Genomic DNA, 16223 nt, shown 5'->3' with positions numbered 1-16223 from the left:
CCGGAGTTCCCGTCGTGGCGCAGTGGTTAACGAATCCGACTAGGAACCATGAGGTTGCGGGTTCGATCCCTGCCCTTGCTCAGTGGGTTAACGATCCGGTGTTGCCGTGAGCTGTGGTGTAGGTTGCAGACGCGGCTCGGATCCCGTGTTGCTGTGGCTCTGGCATAGGCCGGTGGCTACAGCTCCGATTCGACCCCTAGCTTGGGAACCTCCATATGCCGCAGGAGCGGCCCAAGAAATAGCAACAACAACAACAACAATAACAACAAAAAAAAAAAAAAAAAAAAAAGGCCAGATCCTCTGCTTCCTACTCCTTGGCAGGAAGGCTACCTTCTTGGCCAGTCATTTTCTCCCACCAACTTTGATTCTTGAAAAGCTGTGGCAAAGATACAGGGGAGACTGGAAAAATCACTGAAGAAAGAAGAGGGAGTCTAGGATTGTCAGTATCCAATGGCAGCAAAGCCAGGTAAGATCTTAGACTGAACTTTCCTTGGCTCTGATTCCATGTACCTACTCCTCTGCCCACTTCCTTATTTGATCTTTAATCTCATCAGTTCTGTGAACTGTTTGTTTTGATATTCTTCCAATAAATTCCTTTACTGCTTAAGTCAGAATGTGTTACTTATAATTCAGTTACACCTAAGTTTTGGATTGATACACACCAAGTTCTTAGGGGTGACAAGAAAGGTAACTTTCATTTAATGCAACATATATTATCATTTACTTAATAGCACTTTTACTTAAATCAAAAGACCAATCCAGAAGCCACATCTCTAAAGATGATCAAGTACCGACAGTGCATTATAGCAGCATACTACAGTCTTATAGGTACCCTTCTTTCACCTGATAACCCTGCATTTTGCTATTTATACAGTTCTCAAAGAAATCATTTCTGGAGTTCCTGTTGTGGCTCAACAGGTTAAGGACCCATCGATGTCTCTGTGAGGATGCGGGTTCTATCCCTGGCCTCACTCAGTAGATTAAGGATTGGGCATTGCCACAAGCTGTGTCATAGGTCACAGATGCAGGTGTTGCCATCACTGCGGCTTAGGCCGCACCTGCAGCTCTGATTCGACCCCTGGCCCAGGAACGTCCATAAGCCAAATGTGCAGCCACTAAAAAAAGAGAAAAATTTTTAATTAAAGAAATCATTTCTTATTTTGCTATTTTCCCATGCATTTCATGCCATAAATTTGTTTAATACTATCTCAAATTCTCTTTGGAACAAGAGAGAGTACTCTAAATATTTACATACTCACATAAATGTTTCTGATAGTCAGCCAGGATGAATTAAGAGTAGATGAAACATGTTCTGAGAAAAATTAATTTTTTAACTATAAAATCATTTTTTAAAAATGCCACATGAAAGGGAAAGAATCACCAACTTTGTGTGTGTTTTTTAAACCCAAACAGAACAGGCCTAATTTTTTTAAAGATTATCTTCCTGATTTAAAAATAAACTTTTTTGTTCACTAAACTTATGATCACTTTAAGATGTAAGTTAAATCATTATGCTGTACACTTTAAACTTATACAGTGCTGTATGTCAATTATATCTCAATAAAACTGGGACAAAAAATAAAGATAAATTTAAAAATTTACCCAGTTATAGCTAAGATAATTTCCATAACCAAATCACTCTTTTTAAGGAACTACATGCTCCACTTGTAGCTAAATATACCTTAGAATGTGGAAGAATTGTTCATACCCTCTCATCTAGTAATACCACTCTTGGTTATCTGTCCTAATGAAATTATTTATAATAAGAAAATGTCTGCAATAATATTATTCACAATGGGGAAAAATAAATGAAATAATTTCTTCTAAAAAATAAAATTTATTGATTATTACATAGCCATTACTATGAATTAGAAGTTTGTAATAACATGGGGAAATCATCATATAATTTTCAGTGAAAATAAAAGAATAAAATGTTACACTATACTAGATAAAATTCATGTTCAATAATGAATTATCCTCATGTTGTTTTCTTTATTGCTCTTAGTAATTTTCTTTTTCCTTTTTACAGCCACACCTGTGGCATATGGAAGTTTCCAGGCTAGAGATCCAATCGGAGCTGCAGCTGAAGCCCACACCACACCCACAGCAACACTGGATCCAAGTCACATCGTGACCTACACCACAGCTTGCAGCAACATCTATTGGATCCTTAACCTGTTGAGTGAGACCAGGGATCGAACCCACATCCTCACAGAGACAGTGTCAAGTTCTTAACCTGCTGAGTCACAATGATAACTCTGCTCTTAGTAATTTCTTAAACCAATATTTATTTAATGTTTGCAAGACACTGGGCAAGAAATTCTACATGTAAAATTGAAAGATTTCCCACCTTCAAAGATTGTCTGTGGACAGAACAGAAAAAGGCAGATATGAAAACAATCATAAAACAATAATAATTACTATAATGAAAATATGCAAAGCAGTGAGGAAAAAAACTATGTCACTACTTAGTAATGGAAGGTGTAGATTTAACTTTTTAAGAAAACACCGAACTGTTCTCTAAAGCAGTTGTATTACATTGTGTGTGAAGTCCAATTCTCCATGTCCTTGTCAACACTTGCAGTCAGTCTTTATCATTTTAGCCATTCTAGTAGATATATAATGATATCTTATTGTGGCCTTAACTCCCTAATACTAACAATATTGAGCACTTTTTCTGTGTATCTTCTTTGGTGATGTATCAGTTCAAATAGCCTGATTTCTAAATTGGGTTGTTTTTATTACTGAATTTTGAGAAATTTTAAGTGTTTTGGATGCCAGTCTTTTTTAGATACGTCTTCTAAATATTTTCTTGTGTTCTACAATTTGTTTTCATTCTCCTAACAGTGTCTTTAAAAGAACTGAAGTTCTAAACTTTGATGAAGCCAAATTTATTCTTTTGTTCTTTTAGAGACAATGGGTCTAAGAAATCTCTGCATAAACCAGGAGAGATATTCTGCTGTTTTCTTCCTGATATTCTGTTTTAGCTCTTATGTTTTATGCTTATGATCTATTAGGAGTTAATTCTTATGTATTATGTGAGGTATGGATCTAAGTCCATTATTTTGCATATGGATAGCCAATTGTTCCATCGCACTTATTGCAAGAGCTATACTTTCTCCATCATATTGTCACTGTGCCCTTGTTTAAAAGAAAAAACATCAGCTGTCCATAGACGTTGAGTTTACTTCTAGACTCTCTACTATTTTCCACTGATCTATTTTTTCCATCTCTATTGCAATACCAAGTAGTTTGCTTTGTGAATCTTGAAGTCATGGAGTGTAAGCCCTCCAAAGTTATTCCTTCTCAGAGTTGTTTTGACTATTCTAGATCCTTTTGCATTCCATGCAAATTTAGGAGTCAGCTTGTCAATGTATACTAAAAAGGCTGCTAGGATTCTGATTGGGATTTTGTTAAATCTAAAGATTTTGAAGAGAATTGACAAGTTAACATCATTGAATCTTCCAACCCATGAACAAAGTAAATCTCTCTTGTTTTTCAAGTCTTCTTTCTTTCAGCATATTTTGTGCTTTTCAGTATACAAGTTTCTCACATCTTTTGTCAGTTATTCCTAGGCATTTGATATTCTTGGTTATTAAAAATGATATTTTTAACTTCAATTTCTAATTGTTTGTTGCTAGTATAAAGAAATAGATTTTTTTACTGTTGACTTGTATTCTGCAACCCTGTTAAACTCACTAATTAGTTCTAGTAGCTTTTGGCAGTGGAAAGCTTTTGGTAGTAGATATATAATGATATCTTATTGTGGTTTTAACTAATTGTGGTTTTAATTCTGCCTGTCCCAGAATCCTTATTCTGGTAACATTACTTTGATATTCCTTTAAAGAACCATTTCTCCCTATTCTTGGTCCTTGTGTTGGGGGTGAGCATTTGGCACAGATTTGGTCAATCAGTATATTGACTGGTATAGAGATAAGCATATGACCAACTGATCCAGTGAGAGTCAATCCTGGAGTTTATGACGAAGCTAGTGAGAAAACACTGCTTTTTCTAGCTGCTTTGAAGTAGAACATTAACTCATTTCTTTTAAGTATATTGTGGTCAGAAAACACATTTTATATGACTTATATCATTTTAAAATTTGAGACGTTTTTCAAAAATAGAATTATCATATGACTCAGAAATCCCACTTCTGGATATATTCAAAGAACTGCAATCAGGATCTCAAGGAGCTACATACAGTCCATGTTTACCACATCATTATTCACAATAGCCAAGACACAGAAACAACCTAAATGTCTACCAACAGGTAAATGGATAAAGTAAACGTGGTACATACATACAATGAAGTATTATTCAGCCTTTAAAAAATAGGAAACCCTGACAAACACACTCGAATAAATCTGGAGGACATTATGCTAAGTAAAAGAAGTTTGTAAGAAGAGGATAAATACTGTATCATTCCCTTAAAACAGTCAAAAATCACAGAGACAGAGACTACAACAATGGGAGCCAGGGACTGGGGCAAATCAAAAATAGAGATGAGTAAGTTCTAGAAATCTGCTATACAACACTCTGCCTAGAGTTAATATTACTGTATTGTGCACTTAAAAATTTCTTAAAAGGGGGGATCTCATATTAGGTACTCTTACCAAAATAAAAAAATAAATAAATGTATTGTGATTTGTGCCATGGCCCACAAAGTGGTCTATCATGATAAATTATGCTTGCACTTGAAAAGAATGTATGCTGGTGCAGCTGCTGGGTGGTAAGTTCAATTAGGTCAATTTAGCTGATGGTGTTCTTCAAGCCTACAATATATTTGCTGATTTCTTGCCTACTTTTTCTATCAATTATTGAGAGAGAGGTTAAAATTAAATCTGACAATAGTCATGAACTTATCTATTTCTCTTTAAGTTCTATCAATTTTGTTTTTTGGGATTTTTTTTGTTTGCTTGCTTTTAGGGCCACACCTGCACACCACATGGAAATTCCCAGGCTAGGGGTCAAATTGGGGCTGCAGCTGCCAGCCTACACTATAGCCACAGCAACACCAGATCCGAGCCTCCTCTGTGACCTACACCGCATCTCACAACAGTACCGGATCCTTAACCAACTAAACGAGGCCAAGGATCAAACCTGCAACCTCATGGATACTACTAGCTGGGTTCATCACAACTGAGCCACAATGGGAACTTCCAGTTAAGTATTTTTAAGCTTTTTTTAGGTGCCTAAATATTTAGGATTATTAGGTCAATTGACCCTTTTATTATTACTTACTGAATGTCTTTATCCCAGGTTTATCATCTTTGCTCTGAATTCTACTTTGCCTAATAGTAATATTTTTTGCTAATACTAGCATGCATAACTTTTTCCATTTTTTTCAAACTTTCATGTCTTCATATTTAAAGTACATTTCTTGTAGACATCATGTAATTGAGTCTTGATTTTTTATCTAGTCTGACAAGTTCTTCCTTTTAATCGGGATTTTTAGACATTAAAATCATTACTGATTGTTAGATTTGATTCTATCTTTTCACTGTTTTCTATTTATGGTGTTTGTTTATATTTGTTATTTCCATTTTCCTCTTTTTGCCTTCTTTTGAATTTTTACAAGTCTGATTAGTGGGAAGAGGCACTCTCATTAGCCCTTTATAAGCACCAGGCACTATTCCTTTTAATCCTTTTAGATGGTTCTTTCCCTTCATCTCAGGTAATTTCTGCACATGCATGAAAAGATCAGCACTCTGATGAGTATTCCAGGGAGATTATTCCTGGGGTTCTCTTGCTATGTAGTTCTATCCCTCTGCTATTCTGTTTTATGAACTCTAGCTGATTTGGTTTCCCAACTCTAACCTCTAACTTCTCAACTCAGAAACTCTCAAGTTCTGCTTCAGTTCCCCCTCCCTATGCCACAGCCTAGAAACTCTGAGGCAGTAAGCATGGCAATTTTAAGACTAAACTTATTTGTTTTTTATGTCTCAGGGATTACTGTCCTTCATCTGACATCCAGTGTCTTGAAAACTGCAGTTTCACGTATTCTATGTTTTTTTAAAGTTGTTTCAAAAACAAAAATATATACACAATGGAATACTACTCACCCATAAAAAAGAATGACATAATGCCATTTGCAGCAACATGGATGGAACTAGAGAATCTCCTCCTGAGTGAAATGAGCCAGAAAGACAAAGACAAATACCATACGATATCACTTATAACTGGAATCTAATATCCAGCACAAATGAACATCTCCTCAGAAAAGAAAATCATGGACTTGGAGAAGAGACTTGTGGCTGCCTGATGGGAGGGATCGGGAGCTTGGGCTTATCAGACACAACTTAGAATAGATTTACAAGGAGATCCTGCTGAGTAGCATTGAGAACTTTGTCTAGATACTCATGTTGCAACAGAACAAAGGGTGGGGGAAAAAAATGTAATTGTAATGTATACATGTAAGGATAACTTGATCCCCTTGCTGTACAGTGGGAAAATAAAATAAATAAATAAAATAAAATAAATTGCATACCTGTTACTCCATCTTGGTTAGATGTGCAAGTCCTCACTATCCAATTTTTTAAAATTACTCTAAAAACAGCAATAATCAAGGCTTCATTTTGATGAAGGGACAGATACATAACTCAAAGGGACATAATAAAGAGTCTAGAAACAGAGCCAAAGAAATATGGCAAACTGATTTTCCATAATGGTGCAAAGATAATTCAATAAAGTCAAGGCTTTTCATCAGTGGACACCTATATGTTGGAGCCACTGGACATTTATATGCATTAAAATGAACCTCAACCTAAATATCAAACTTATACAAAAATTAACTCAAAATGGATCATGAATCTAAATATCAAATATAAAACTATAGAACCTTTAGAAAGAAACACAGGAGAAAATATTTATGACTGAGGATTAGGCAAAAGACTTCTTAGACATGATACCTAAATCATTACTCACAAAGAAAAAAAATTGATAAATTGTAGTTCATCAAAAATTAAAAATATAAAACACTGCTAAGAGAATTAAAAGACAAACTATAAAGAAAAAAATTTGCAAACCATGTATCTGACAAAGAACATGTATCCTGAATATATAATGAAATCCCAAGACTCAACAGTAAGACAACAATCTAATTTTTACATGGTCAAAACACTTGAATAGACACTTCACCAAAGAGGATATATGAGTGAATGCTAGAAGGTGAATATCTGTGTGCCCCCCAAATTCACGTGGTGAAATCCAAAAGCCCAATGTGATGATATGAGAATCCTTTCTAGGGCCTTTGGAGGTGATTAGGTGATGACAGATGAGCCCTCATGAAAGGGATTTATAAAATCCTTTAAAGTGCCTTTATAAAAGAGGCCCCAAGAGAGCTTCCTCATCTTCTACTATGTGAGGACACAGTAAGAAGTCATCAGCCTGCAACCAGGAAGAGGGCTCACATTAGCACTCAACCATGCTGGTACCTTGATCTTGGACTTCCAGCCTCCAGAACTATGAGAAATAAATTTCAGTTGTTTGTGGTATTTTGTTATAGCAGCTCAAACAGATGAGGAAAGCACACAGGAAGATTAGTAGATATTAGAAAGACACAACCTAAAATGATGATCAGATACTACTGCACACCTAATAGAATGGAGAAAAAACAAAATAAACCAGCAATAGTAAGTACTTTCAAGAGTGAGGAACAACTAGGAATTCTAAGACATTGCCGGTAGAAATACAAAATGTTGTAGCCACTCTGAAAAATAACAGTTTCTTATAAAATAAAACATATACTTACCATATGATCTGGCAATCCCAGCCTGAAGTATTCACTCAAGAAATGGAAACACATTTCGACAGAAAATTACTGCACACAAATGTTTAGGTGTTCTGCTTGTAATTTTTAAAAATGGAAAATAACCTAAATGTCTTTTGATAGGTAAATGGTCAAAAATAAAATGTACCACATTTTATCAATGGAATACTATTTATCAATAAAAAGAACTTTGATATATACCACTTGGGTCACTCTTAAAGCTATTATGATAAAAGAAGCCAGACTCAAAAGGTTATATACTTTATGGTTTTATCTATATTATATTCTCAAAAGTAGAAAACTAGAATACTAGAAAAGAAACCAATGGCTGGCAAGGGTTAAGGATGAGAAGAGGATGTAACAACGAAGCCTGACAGAGTTTTGAAGGTGATGGAACTGTACCCTGATTGTGGCGGAAGTTATGTAAATCTGTATGTGTGTTAAAATTCAGAGCTGAATACCTAAGAAAGAAGTTGATTTTATTTTTAAAAGTTTGTTAGTTCTAAAAAAAACTTTAAAGAAAACTTTACAGTAAGCCTAACACTAAATGATGACACAACTAGTTGACCAAGTAGATATTGAGACGTGCACTCCAAGCAGAGTGAACAGCAAAAACTAGTCTCTGATGCTGGAAGTTGCCTGGCATATTCAAGAAATGGTGAGGAGGTCGGTATAACTAAAGTGGAATGAACAGAGGAGCAGAGTTGCATAGAGAAGGTCAGAGATGCAATGGAAAACCAGATCATCTAAGGTGTTTATGATGTTATAAGGACTTTGGCTATTGAGTGAAATGGGGAGCCACTGCAGGGTTTTGAGCAGCAGGGTAATGTGAATTGATTTAATGTTTTTAAAGATCACTGATTTCTGTGTTAAAAATAAATTGGCGGTACCAGGAAATAGAAAAGGGAAGACATCTTAGGAAGCTATTCCAATAACCCAGGTGAGAATGGTGGTAGCTCAGCCCAGAGTGGTTGTGACAGATGTAGTAAGAAACAATATAGATATATTTTGAGGGTAAACCCAAGAAAATTTTCCAATGGATCAGACTGAGAGAAATAAAGGAATCATGGATGACTCCAAGTTTTCTGGCCTGAACAACCTAAAGAATGAAACTGGAATCAACTGAAAAAAAGGACAGTTTTAAGGGGAAGAGACTGGGAGGAAAGAATTGTAGTTCAAATTTGAATATACAGAACTTAAGATTTTATTAGATAGCCAAGTAGAAATTCACATTTGGCTAGAAAGACCATGGTGTGTCCTTTGGGCTTGGCCATACTGACTGCATGTGGTTCTCTGGGTAGAGAAGAATCATGGAGAATTTTGGAGCACAGTGAAGCTCTGTGCATATCCAGTTGCAACATTTTTGCCCTGGCGTTGATTCAGTAATAAAGCTGATCTGACTCATTTCTTAAGAATTTTCTCTGTCTCAGGATACAAGATTTTAAGTGGTAAAGAATGAGACTCTGAGGAAAAATTCTTAAATAACTTTTCTTGAAGTACTCATTTGAGATTATTCTTTTTTCATTGGTTTTTTTTTTGTTTGTTTGTTTGTTTTTTTGTCTTCTGTCTTTTCAGGGCCTCACCCACGGCTTAAGGAGGTTCCCAGGGGAGGGGTCCAATAGGAGCTGTTGCTGCCAGCCTACGCCAGAGCCATAGCAATGCCAGATCCGAGCCACATCTGCAACTTACACCACAGCTCATGGCAATGCCAGATCCTTAACCCACTGAGCAATGCCAGGGATCAAACCCACAACCTCATGGCTCCTAGTTGGATTCTTTGCCGCTGCACCATGACAGGAACTCCTTCATTGTCTATCTTTGCTAAAATTGGTGGAGTGAGGCTGGGTTGTTCAGTGGATACAATAGCATGTTACCATAATGCAGTGTCTTGAGAATAGAAGGTGGATGGCTACATATTCTATTAATATTCAAAGATTTTATATTAAAAACATGTCTAAAGATTTTTACCCTCCCCCATCAAAATACAGAAAAATTTTTCAAGGGGTGATGAGGCCATCATCTTCTACAGCAATTTAGTTTTCTTCAAAGTGTCTGAAATTCATTAATATCTCAATAGATATTGTTGATCATTGTTACCTTAATCCTACCATATAGTATCAGAAATAAAAAATTTTTAATAATTTAACAGAACTTCATTTAATAAGTATATTTAAAGTTCATCTCTTCAAAGAAAACAGCATTTTAATTACATTCAAATTGTGTTCATCTTAAATAACAACAAACTCATCATTTACATTGAGGGATAGATATTAGAAAAGAGATGGAAATTAAAACAAGTTCTATTTTTTAGAAGTCCTTACTTCCAAAGTAGACCATGGTAAACTGCCAAATATATATCTAAACAAAATATATACATTATCAGAAAACCACAAGTTCCTCTAATAGGAAAAGAACATTAATACACATGTAGTGGAACATAATTCACATTGGTTCAATTTATAGATATCTCTCAAAGTATAAAACAAACAAACAAAAACCCAATGACTACAAATACAGGCAAAAGTCAAAGCTGACATTGTGAACTAATGCACCAATATATAATACCTTCCTAGGGAAAGTAGACAGGTTCTTAAGATTTTGTGTTGACCCATGATTTTTCACTTTCTTGTTCTCAAATAAAATAGCAGAGGACTTAAGAGTTTTCTTTTTGTCTTTAAATTAAATTGCATGTTGGTTTTTTGTTATATAGCAATGACCCAAATATAGCATTTCATTAGAAGTGCTATCAAAGCTATCCTATTTAGAACTCGGTAACCAAGACATTTCTTTCATTTCTCCCTGTACTTCCATTTCCCTTCATAAAGCCTTTAAGGAAACTTAACAGATAACTGTGTTAAAGAGAACATACCAATTAATTCTGAGATGTCAGAGAAATATGAGATTTGGCACTAATATGGGTTTAAAAAATTTACACCCCACTTATTAAATCTCAGATGACAAAAAAAGAGAAATCATATCTGAAAACCTAAGTAGGTTAAAAAGAACCAGAAATCAAAGAGAAGGCATTTAGAATTGTGGTGCTTGGGGGGCGGGGGGGGGGGCTTCAATTTGGAAGACATACAGAAACCAAGCTATCATTAACTGTTAACGGCATTTTTTTCCACTTGATAACTTGCTTAAATTTTTAACTTGCTTAAATCAAGTTTCTCTAGCCAAAACAAAGAGGTCATAATTACTGTGTTTATATCAGAGATGTGTGAAGATTGTAATGTCGGAGAAAGGAAGGTCTGGTACACACCATGTTAAAAGAGGCAGAAATAAAACTCAGCACTTAATCTGATCTGACCAAAATCAGGGACAAATTCTGCCTCTCTTCAGTTTTTACTATATTTCATAGTTGCAGAAAAAGAAGACCCTTTTCTTTTTTTTCTTTAATTTATCTTAGGTTAAAAATGGCAGAATGAATAGTCAATAAGCACACACTATTTTTAAAAGGGACATTTTAAGAATTTGATCACTTGTTTTTGTTTTTTAATGATAAATCTTAAGAGCTGACTCTTCTAAAATGGTGCTCAGATGTACAGAAAAATAATAAGAATTTTAAATTGGTGTTTTAAATAAATGAAATATTTAACAACAAATTAAGTATGTTTCACTGCTGTTTTGTCAAATAATGAAACTATACTATTTTATTTAATTATAAACATACAAGTAACAAACATATAATCATTCCCTATGATTACTATAAAATTAAATCATCCTTTTCTCTTTTACATGAGGAAGGTGGTTCTAAAGCAGCACTTTCAACCAGAAAAGCTTACTCATAACATAACCCCATCTCAGTTTTTAGAAGTCAGGGTATTTAGTGGTTATAAATAGGCACGAGGTTCTTCTGAAGCTGAGTTCTGGAAGGATTAAAGAAAAAGAAGAAAAAGAAAAGAAAGAAAAAAGAAAAGATAAATAATCTGAAAGATATCCTTAATGATCACAAATACTGTCAGTACTCAAAGTCAAGTATGGTATAACCTGAGCGTCAATCAGTTGCAGTTTTTTCTCCCAATGGAAGGCGTTCCCATAACTGGAGCAACTGTTCACCAACCTGAGGTTCTAGTTCCTAGATAAACCAAAGTCAGAATAAACATAAAAAGAACAAGATCGAATTTTTTATCATCAAAAGCTACACTGATAAAAATGTAAGAAAATCACTTTAAATTTCATGTTTCTACCAGAACATGCTAAAAATCATATGCTATGCATTGTTCTAATTCTTTTTAAGATTTAGAGTTGACTTTCAGACTTCAAGATTGTAGTTAACTTACCTGCAAAATTGCAACTAGAATTTTTTCTATCTGGAAATAATGAATTTTGTTTTTCAAGAAGATTTAGCAAAAACACTAAGCTTAAACTTCCAAAGGTTTCATCATGAAATCTACTATATTAAATGTTAGAGGGTTTTTTCTCAAGAAATTATCTAAGATGACTATTTAATGTTCTTTTCTTAGGAATTAGATTTATTTCAAAATCATTACTATAGAATAAAAATGAAAACATTCTTTTTTTTTTTCTGGCCACATTCACATCATGGAGAAGTTCCCAGGCCAGAGATCAAATCCGTGCTGCAGTTGTGACCTGCACCAAACTACAGTAATGCTGAATCCTTAATCCACTGTGCCACAAGGGGACTTCCAAAAATATTCTTACACAGTTGAAAAGAATGTCATTTATAGTTGTCTTGTGGCATGTGCACTTAAAAAGAACCATAACACTTTTCATATGGTGATGTGAACCAAGTCACACTAGTTCAAATAAATTACCAGAAGTGCCCTTAGGCAAAACTAATTGCTCTGAATCTACTTTCTCCTACAAAAAAAATTTGGCTAATAACTCATTTTAGGCCTAATAATTGAATTAACTCATATAAAGCAGCACAATAGTCAATATACATGTTAATTCCTATCAACCTAACCAGTTTAAAATGCGTATGAGCAGCATCATGAAAGTAAAGCATAACAGAAATAAAACAAGGCACAAAAATATTAGAAAGTTGTTATTTATGTTAGATCACTAGTTAAAGCCATAAAGAACTTAGGTACTGTTGTTGGAGTTCCCATCGTGGCTCAGTGGTCAACGAATCTGACCAGGAACCATGAGGTTGTAGGTTCGGTCCCTGGCCTTGTTCAGTGGGTTAAGGATCCGGCGTTGCAGTGAGCTGTGGTGTAGGTTGCAGACACAGCTCGGATCCCGCGTTGCTGTGGCTCTGGTGTAGGCCAGCAGCTACAGCTCCAATTTGACCCCTAGCCTGGGAACCTTTATATGCCATGGGAGCGGCCCAAGAAAACGGCAAAAAGACAAAAAAAAAAAAAAAGAACTTAGGTACTGTTGTTATCTTTAGATTATAGTGAAATCACTTCAGAATTATACTAGATTTGATCATAACTTTAGTTAGTAAGGCAACAGGAACTTCCAAGCAGCAACTAATGAAAGATTTTATTTATGACAGAGAAAAATCAAATTTACAAAATGTTTTTAAATGAGCTATCAGACACATTTCCAAGTAGGTTTTTAACTAGCTCTCTTACAAAACTGAACCATTATCTCTCCATGTGTACATGGAAGATACAATTTATATTCTTATATTTGCTCCTCAAACCACTAAACAAATATCAAATAAAACAAAAAGGAAAGTGGAAGAAAAACATGAAGTGCCACTGGATACCTGCCCATCTCTGCTTATCTGGACTTTCTTGTTGTCATTCCAAGGATTGAGTAAGTGGTGTGCAAACTGAAAGGGAAGACTTTCTTTTCGTATCCACTCCACCTTAAACACTCCTCCTAGTCCAGCTGAGCCCCAGTCCTGACTCTTCTCCCTTCCTATTTCAGAAGACATTCTAGAAAATCCCTGTGGGTAAAATGAGGGGAAAGTGTGAGGGTGAGGATGATATTAAAATGTCTGAATTCAATTTATCTGAGAATGCTGAGTTTTGTGTTTTTTTCTTTAACTTAAGGTAAAAGTATAAAAAAAATAGCAGATATCTAACAAAAAACAAAAAAGCTACTAAGTGTTTTTTATAAAAAAAGGTGAATTAGCAAATTCTAGAGGAAAGACCAATTCCAGCCTTCTAATATAATTTCAAATACAAACAGATTTTCTAAATAATATATCACAGTTCTAAACCCATATTTATTTCATTATAAATGGATACAATGTGACATCTAGGTTTTTAGTTCCAAAAATTATATCAAATAATAACTTCATTATTTTGTAAACTCAGATATACATCAAATGAAGATGAGTTAAGAAACACACCCAGTTTCTTGATTGTCAATACTAACCACTTTGTCCTATTTAAATAAACATTTTATCAAAAAGTTACACTTCTCATTACTTTTAATTCACCTGAGAAATAGTAAATCTGAGATTATCCTCAGAAGGAAAAATTGTTTATCTGAACAGGCAGGCTCTGCTAAAACAGGGTAAAAACAAAGGGACCCCTATATATCATTCGTTTGAAGAAATGCAATACTTTCCTCATTCTTAGTCAAGCAAGATACATTCTTGAATTCCAATGCAATAAAAAAACTAGCTTTTTTTAAATGTCTATGATCTAATTGATCTAATCAGCACAATGTCTTTTTACTGTTTCAGGGTGGCCTACCTGGAAATGCCCAGATCCCTGAACAGAAAATACCAAGTAAACCATGCTGCTTTCCCAAAAGGCTCGATTTAGCTTCCGTTCGTTACTAGGGGTGGTAGACCAGATACCCTTCTGTTGAGAAATTTCGAGGTTTCTCAAATTGCTACTCTTCATTATGAAGTATCGAATAGGCATGTTTGGTCTTGGTGAAGGAGATTTTGAGCCCTAAAAAAGAATGCATAAATTCTTGAACGGTAATTTGACCTTTCAAAATCAATAGGCTCCATTAAATAACATCTTCATAAACATACAAAGTAAAACATTTTACCAAATATTCAACAAATGCAAACAGCTCTACCATACATAGGCTCAATAAAAATCTACATACATAAAGCTCAACCAAAATAAAGTTAAAGAGCCAAAACCAAGGACTCATTTTCAGAGCATTCAAAATCATATACCAAGAAAGGATCCTGGATTGCCAACTTTGATTTATACTTCAAAAGTACTTTCAGAAAATGTTTTAATAAACTTTCAAAGTCTGAAAACAAAACAAAAGTTGCTCCAACCTACTGCCTGGCTATAGATTCCAGGCTATAACGCAGGGAAGGGAAACACAAACAGAATCCAATGGTCTCACTGAATTACAGAGATAAGCTTTGGAGTTAGAAGCCAAGGTAACTAGATTTTGCATGGCAGCACACTAGATAGAACGGAGTTGACTGGAAAGAGAGATCCCAGGGAACTGCACAAGGGGTCCCTACAAGTTTCTCGCTAAGTAGTGAACTACACGTAAGTAAGAAAAAATGACCTGATGCCAGGAAAGACCCAAAGGAAAAGAGCTCCTAGAACTCAAACATGGTTGGGTATATTTCATCTTTTACCCAGAGAGAATGAAAAGAACTTGTATACATAGTGCATTAGCCCACAGAAGGATTACACCTTAGCAGTGAAACTAAATTAGTATCAGAATAAAAACTGCCCTGGACCTGCCCTAACACTGCTTAAAATACATCTTGATTATTAGTTTTTAAAGGATCCTTTATACTGTTCTCCATAGTGTCTGTACCAATTAATATTCCACCAGATAAAGAAATGGTAACATATATACACAATGGAGTATTACCCAGTCATAAAAAAGAATGAAATTAAGCCATTTGCAGCAATTTGGATGAACCTAGAGATTATCATAAGTGAAGTAAGCCAAAGGCAAAGATTATATGATACTGCTTATATGTGGAATCTAAAAAAAATGATACAAATGAACTTATTTTTGAAACAGAAATAGACTGAAAGACATAAAAAAACATGGATACCAAAGGGGAAAAAAAGGGAGGATAAATCAGGAGTTTGGTATTAACATATATATGCTACTATATATAAAATAGATAACCAACAAAGACCTACTGTATAGCACAGGGAACTACATTCAATAATTTATAATAGCCTATAAGGGGAAAGAATCTAAAAAGAATATATATAACAATATTTATATATAACTGCATCACTTTGATGCACACCTGAAACTAACACTGTAAACTGACTATATAGTACAAAATTTAAAAATTTTAAAAAGTAAATCTCAAAAGAATTACAGTGATTGCAACTAACTTAACTGCGTATCAGAACAATTTCTAACACTATTAAAGGAATACAACAAAAATCTAGCAGCCAAACAAAATTATAAGGAATACATACAAACAGAATACGACTCACAACCAGCAAAAAAATTAATCAACAGGACCAGAGTGAGATCTGACAGATTATGAAATTAGGACAAAAGAATGTTAAAGCAACTGTTCTAAATATGTTATGTTCAAGAAGGCAGATGTGATGAGAGGAGAAACAGAAGACATTTT

At 34.7% G+C, this 16223-nt stretch overlaps 1 protein-coding gene across 2 annotated transcripts in view; it reads right to left on the bottom strand.

Annotated features, from left to right (window-relative positions):
• Positions 1 to 9909: 9909 nt before the first annotated feature.
• Positions 9910 to 16223, bottom strand: part of YTHDC2 (YTH N6-methyladenosine RNA binding protein C2) — a 64176-nt gene continuing 57862 nt past the window's right edge. For both annotated transcript variants that reach the window (XM_047778435.1, XM_047778436.1), the window contains exons 27-30: positions 14386 to 14589; positions 13446 to 13628; positions 11756 to 11843; positions 9910 to 11634 (exon numbers count right to left, since the gene is read on the bottom strand). In XM_047778435.1, coding sequence (XP_047634391.1) covers positions 11763 to 11843; positions 13446 to 13628; positions 14386 to 14589 — 468 coding nt within the window. In that variant the 3' untranslated portion in view covers positions 9910 to 11634; positions 11756 to 11762. The remainder of the gene's footprint in view (positions 11635 to 11755; positions 11844 to 13445; positions 13629 to 14385; positions 14590 to 16223) is intronic.

Source organism: Phacochoerus africanus, chromosome 4 (assembly GCF_016906955.1).
Source record: "Phacochoerus africanus isolate WHEZ1 chromosome 4, ROS_Pafr_v1, whole genome shotgun sequence".
In the NCBI taxonomy this organism is placed as follows: domain Eukaryota; kingdom Metazoa; phylum Chordata; class Mammalia; order Artiodactyla; family Suidae; genus Phacochoerus; species Phacochoerus africanus.
Note: the sequence above shows the minus strand (reverse complement) of the source record. Positions and strands in the feature narration are given on the sequence as shown.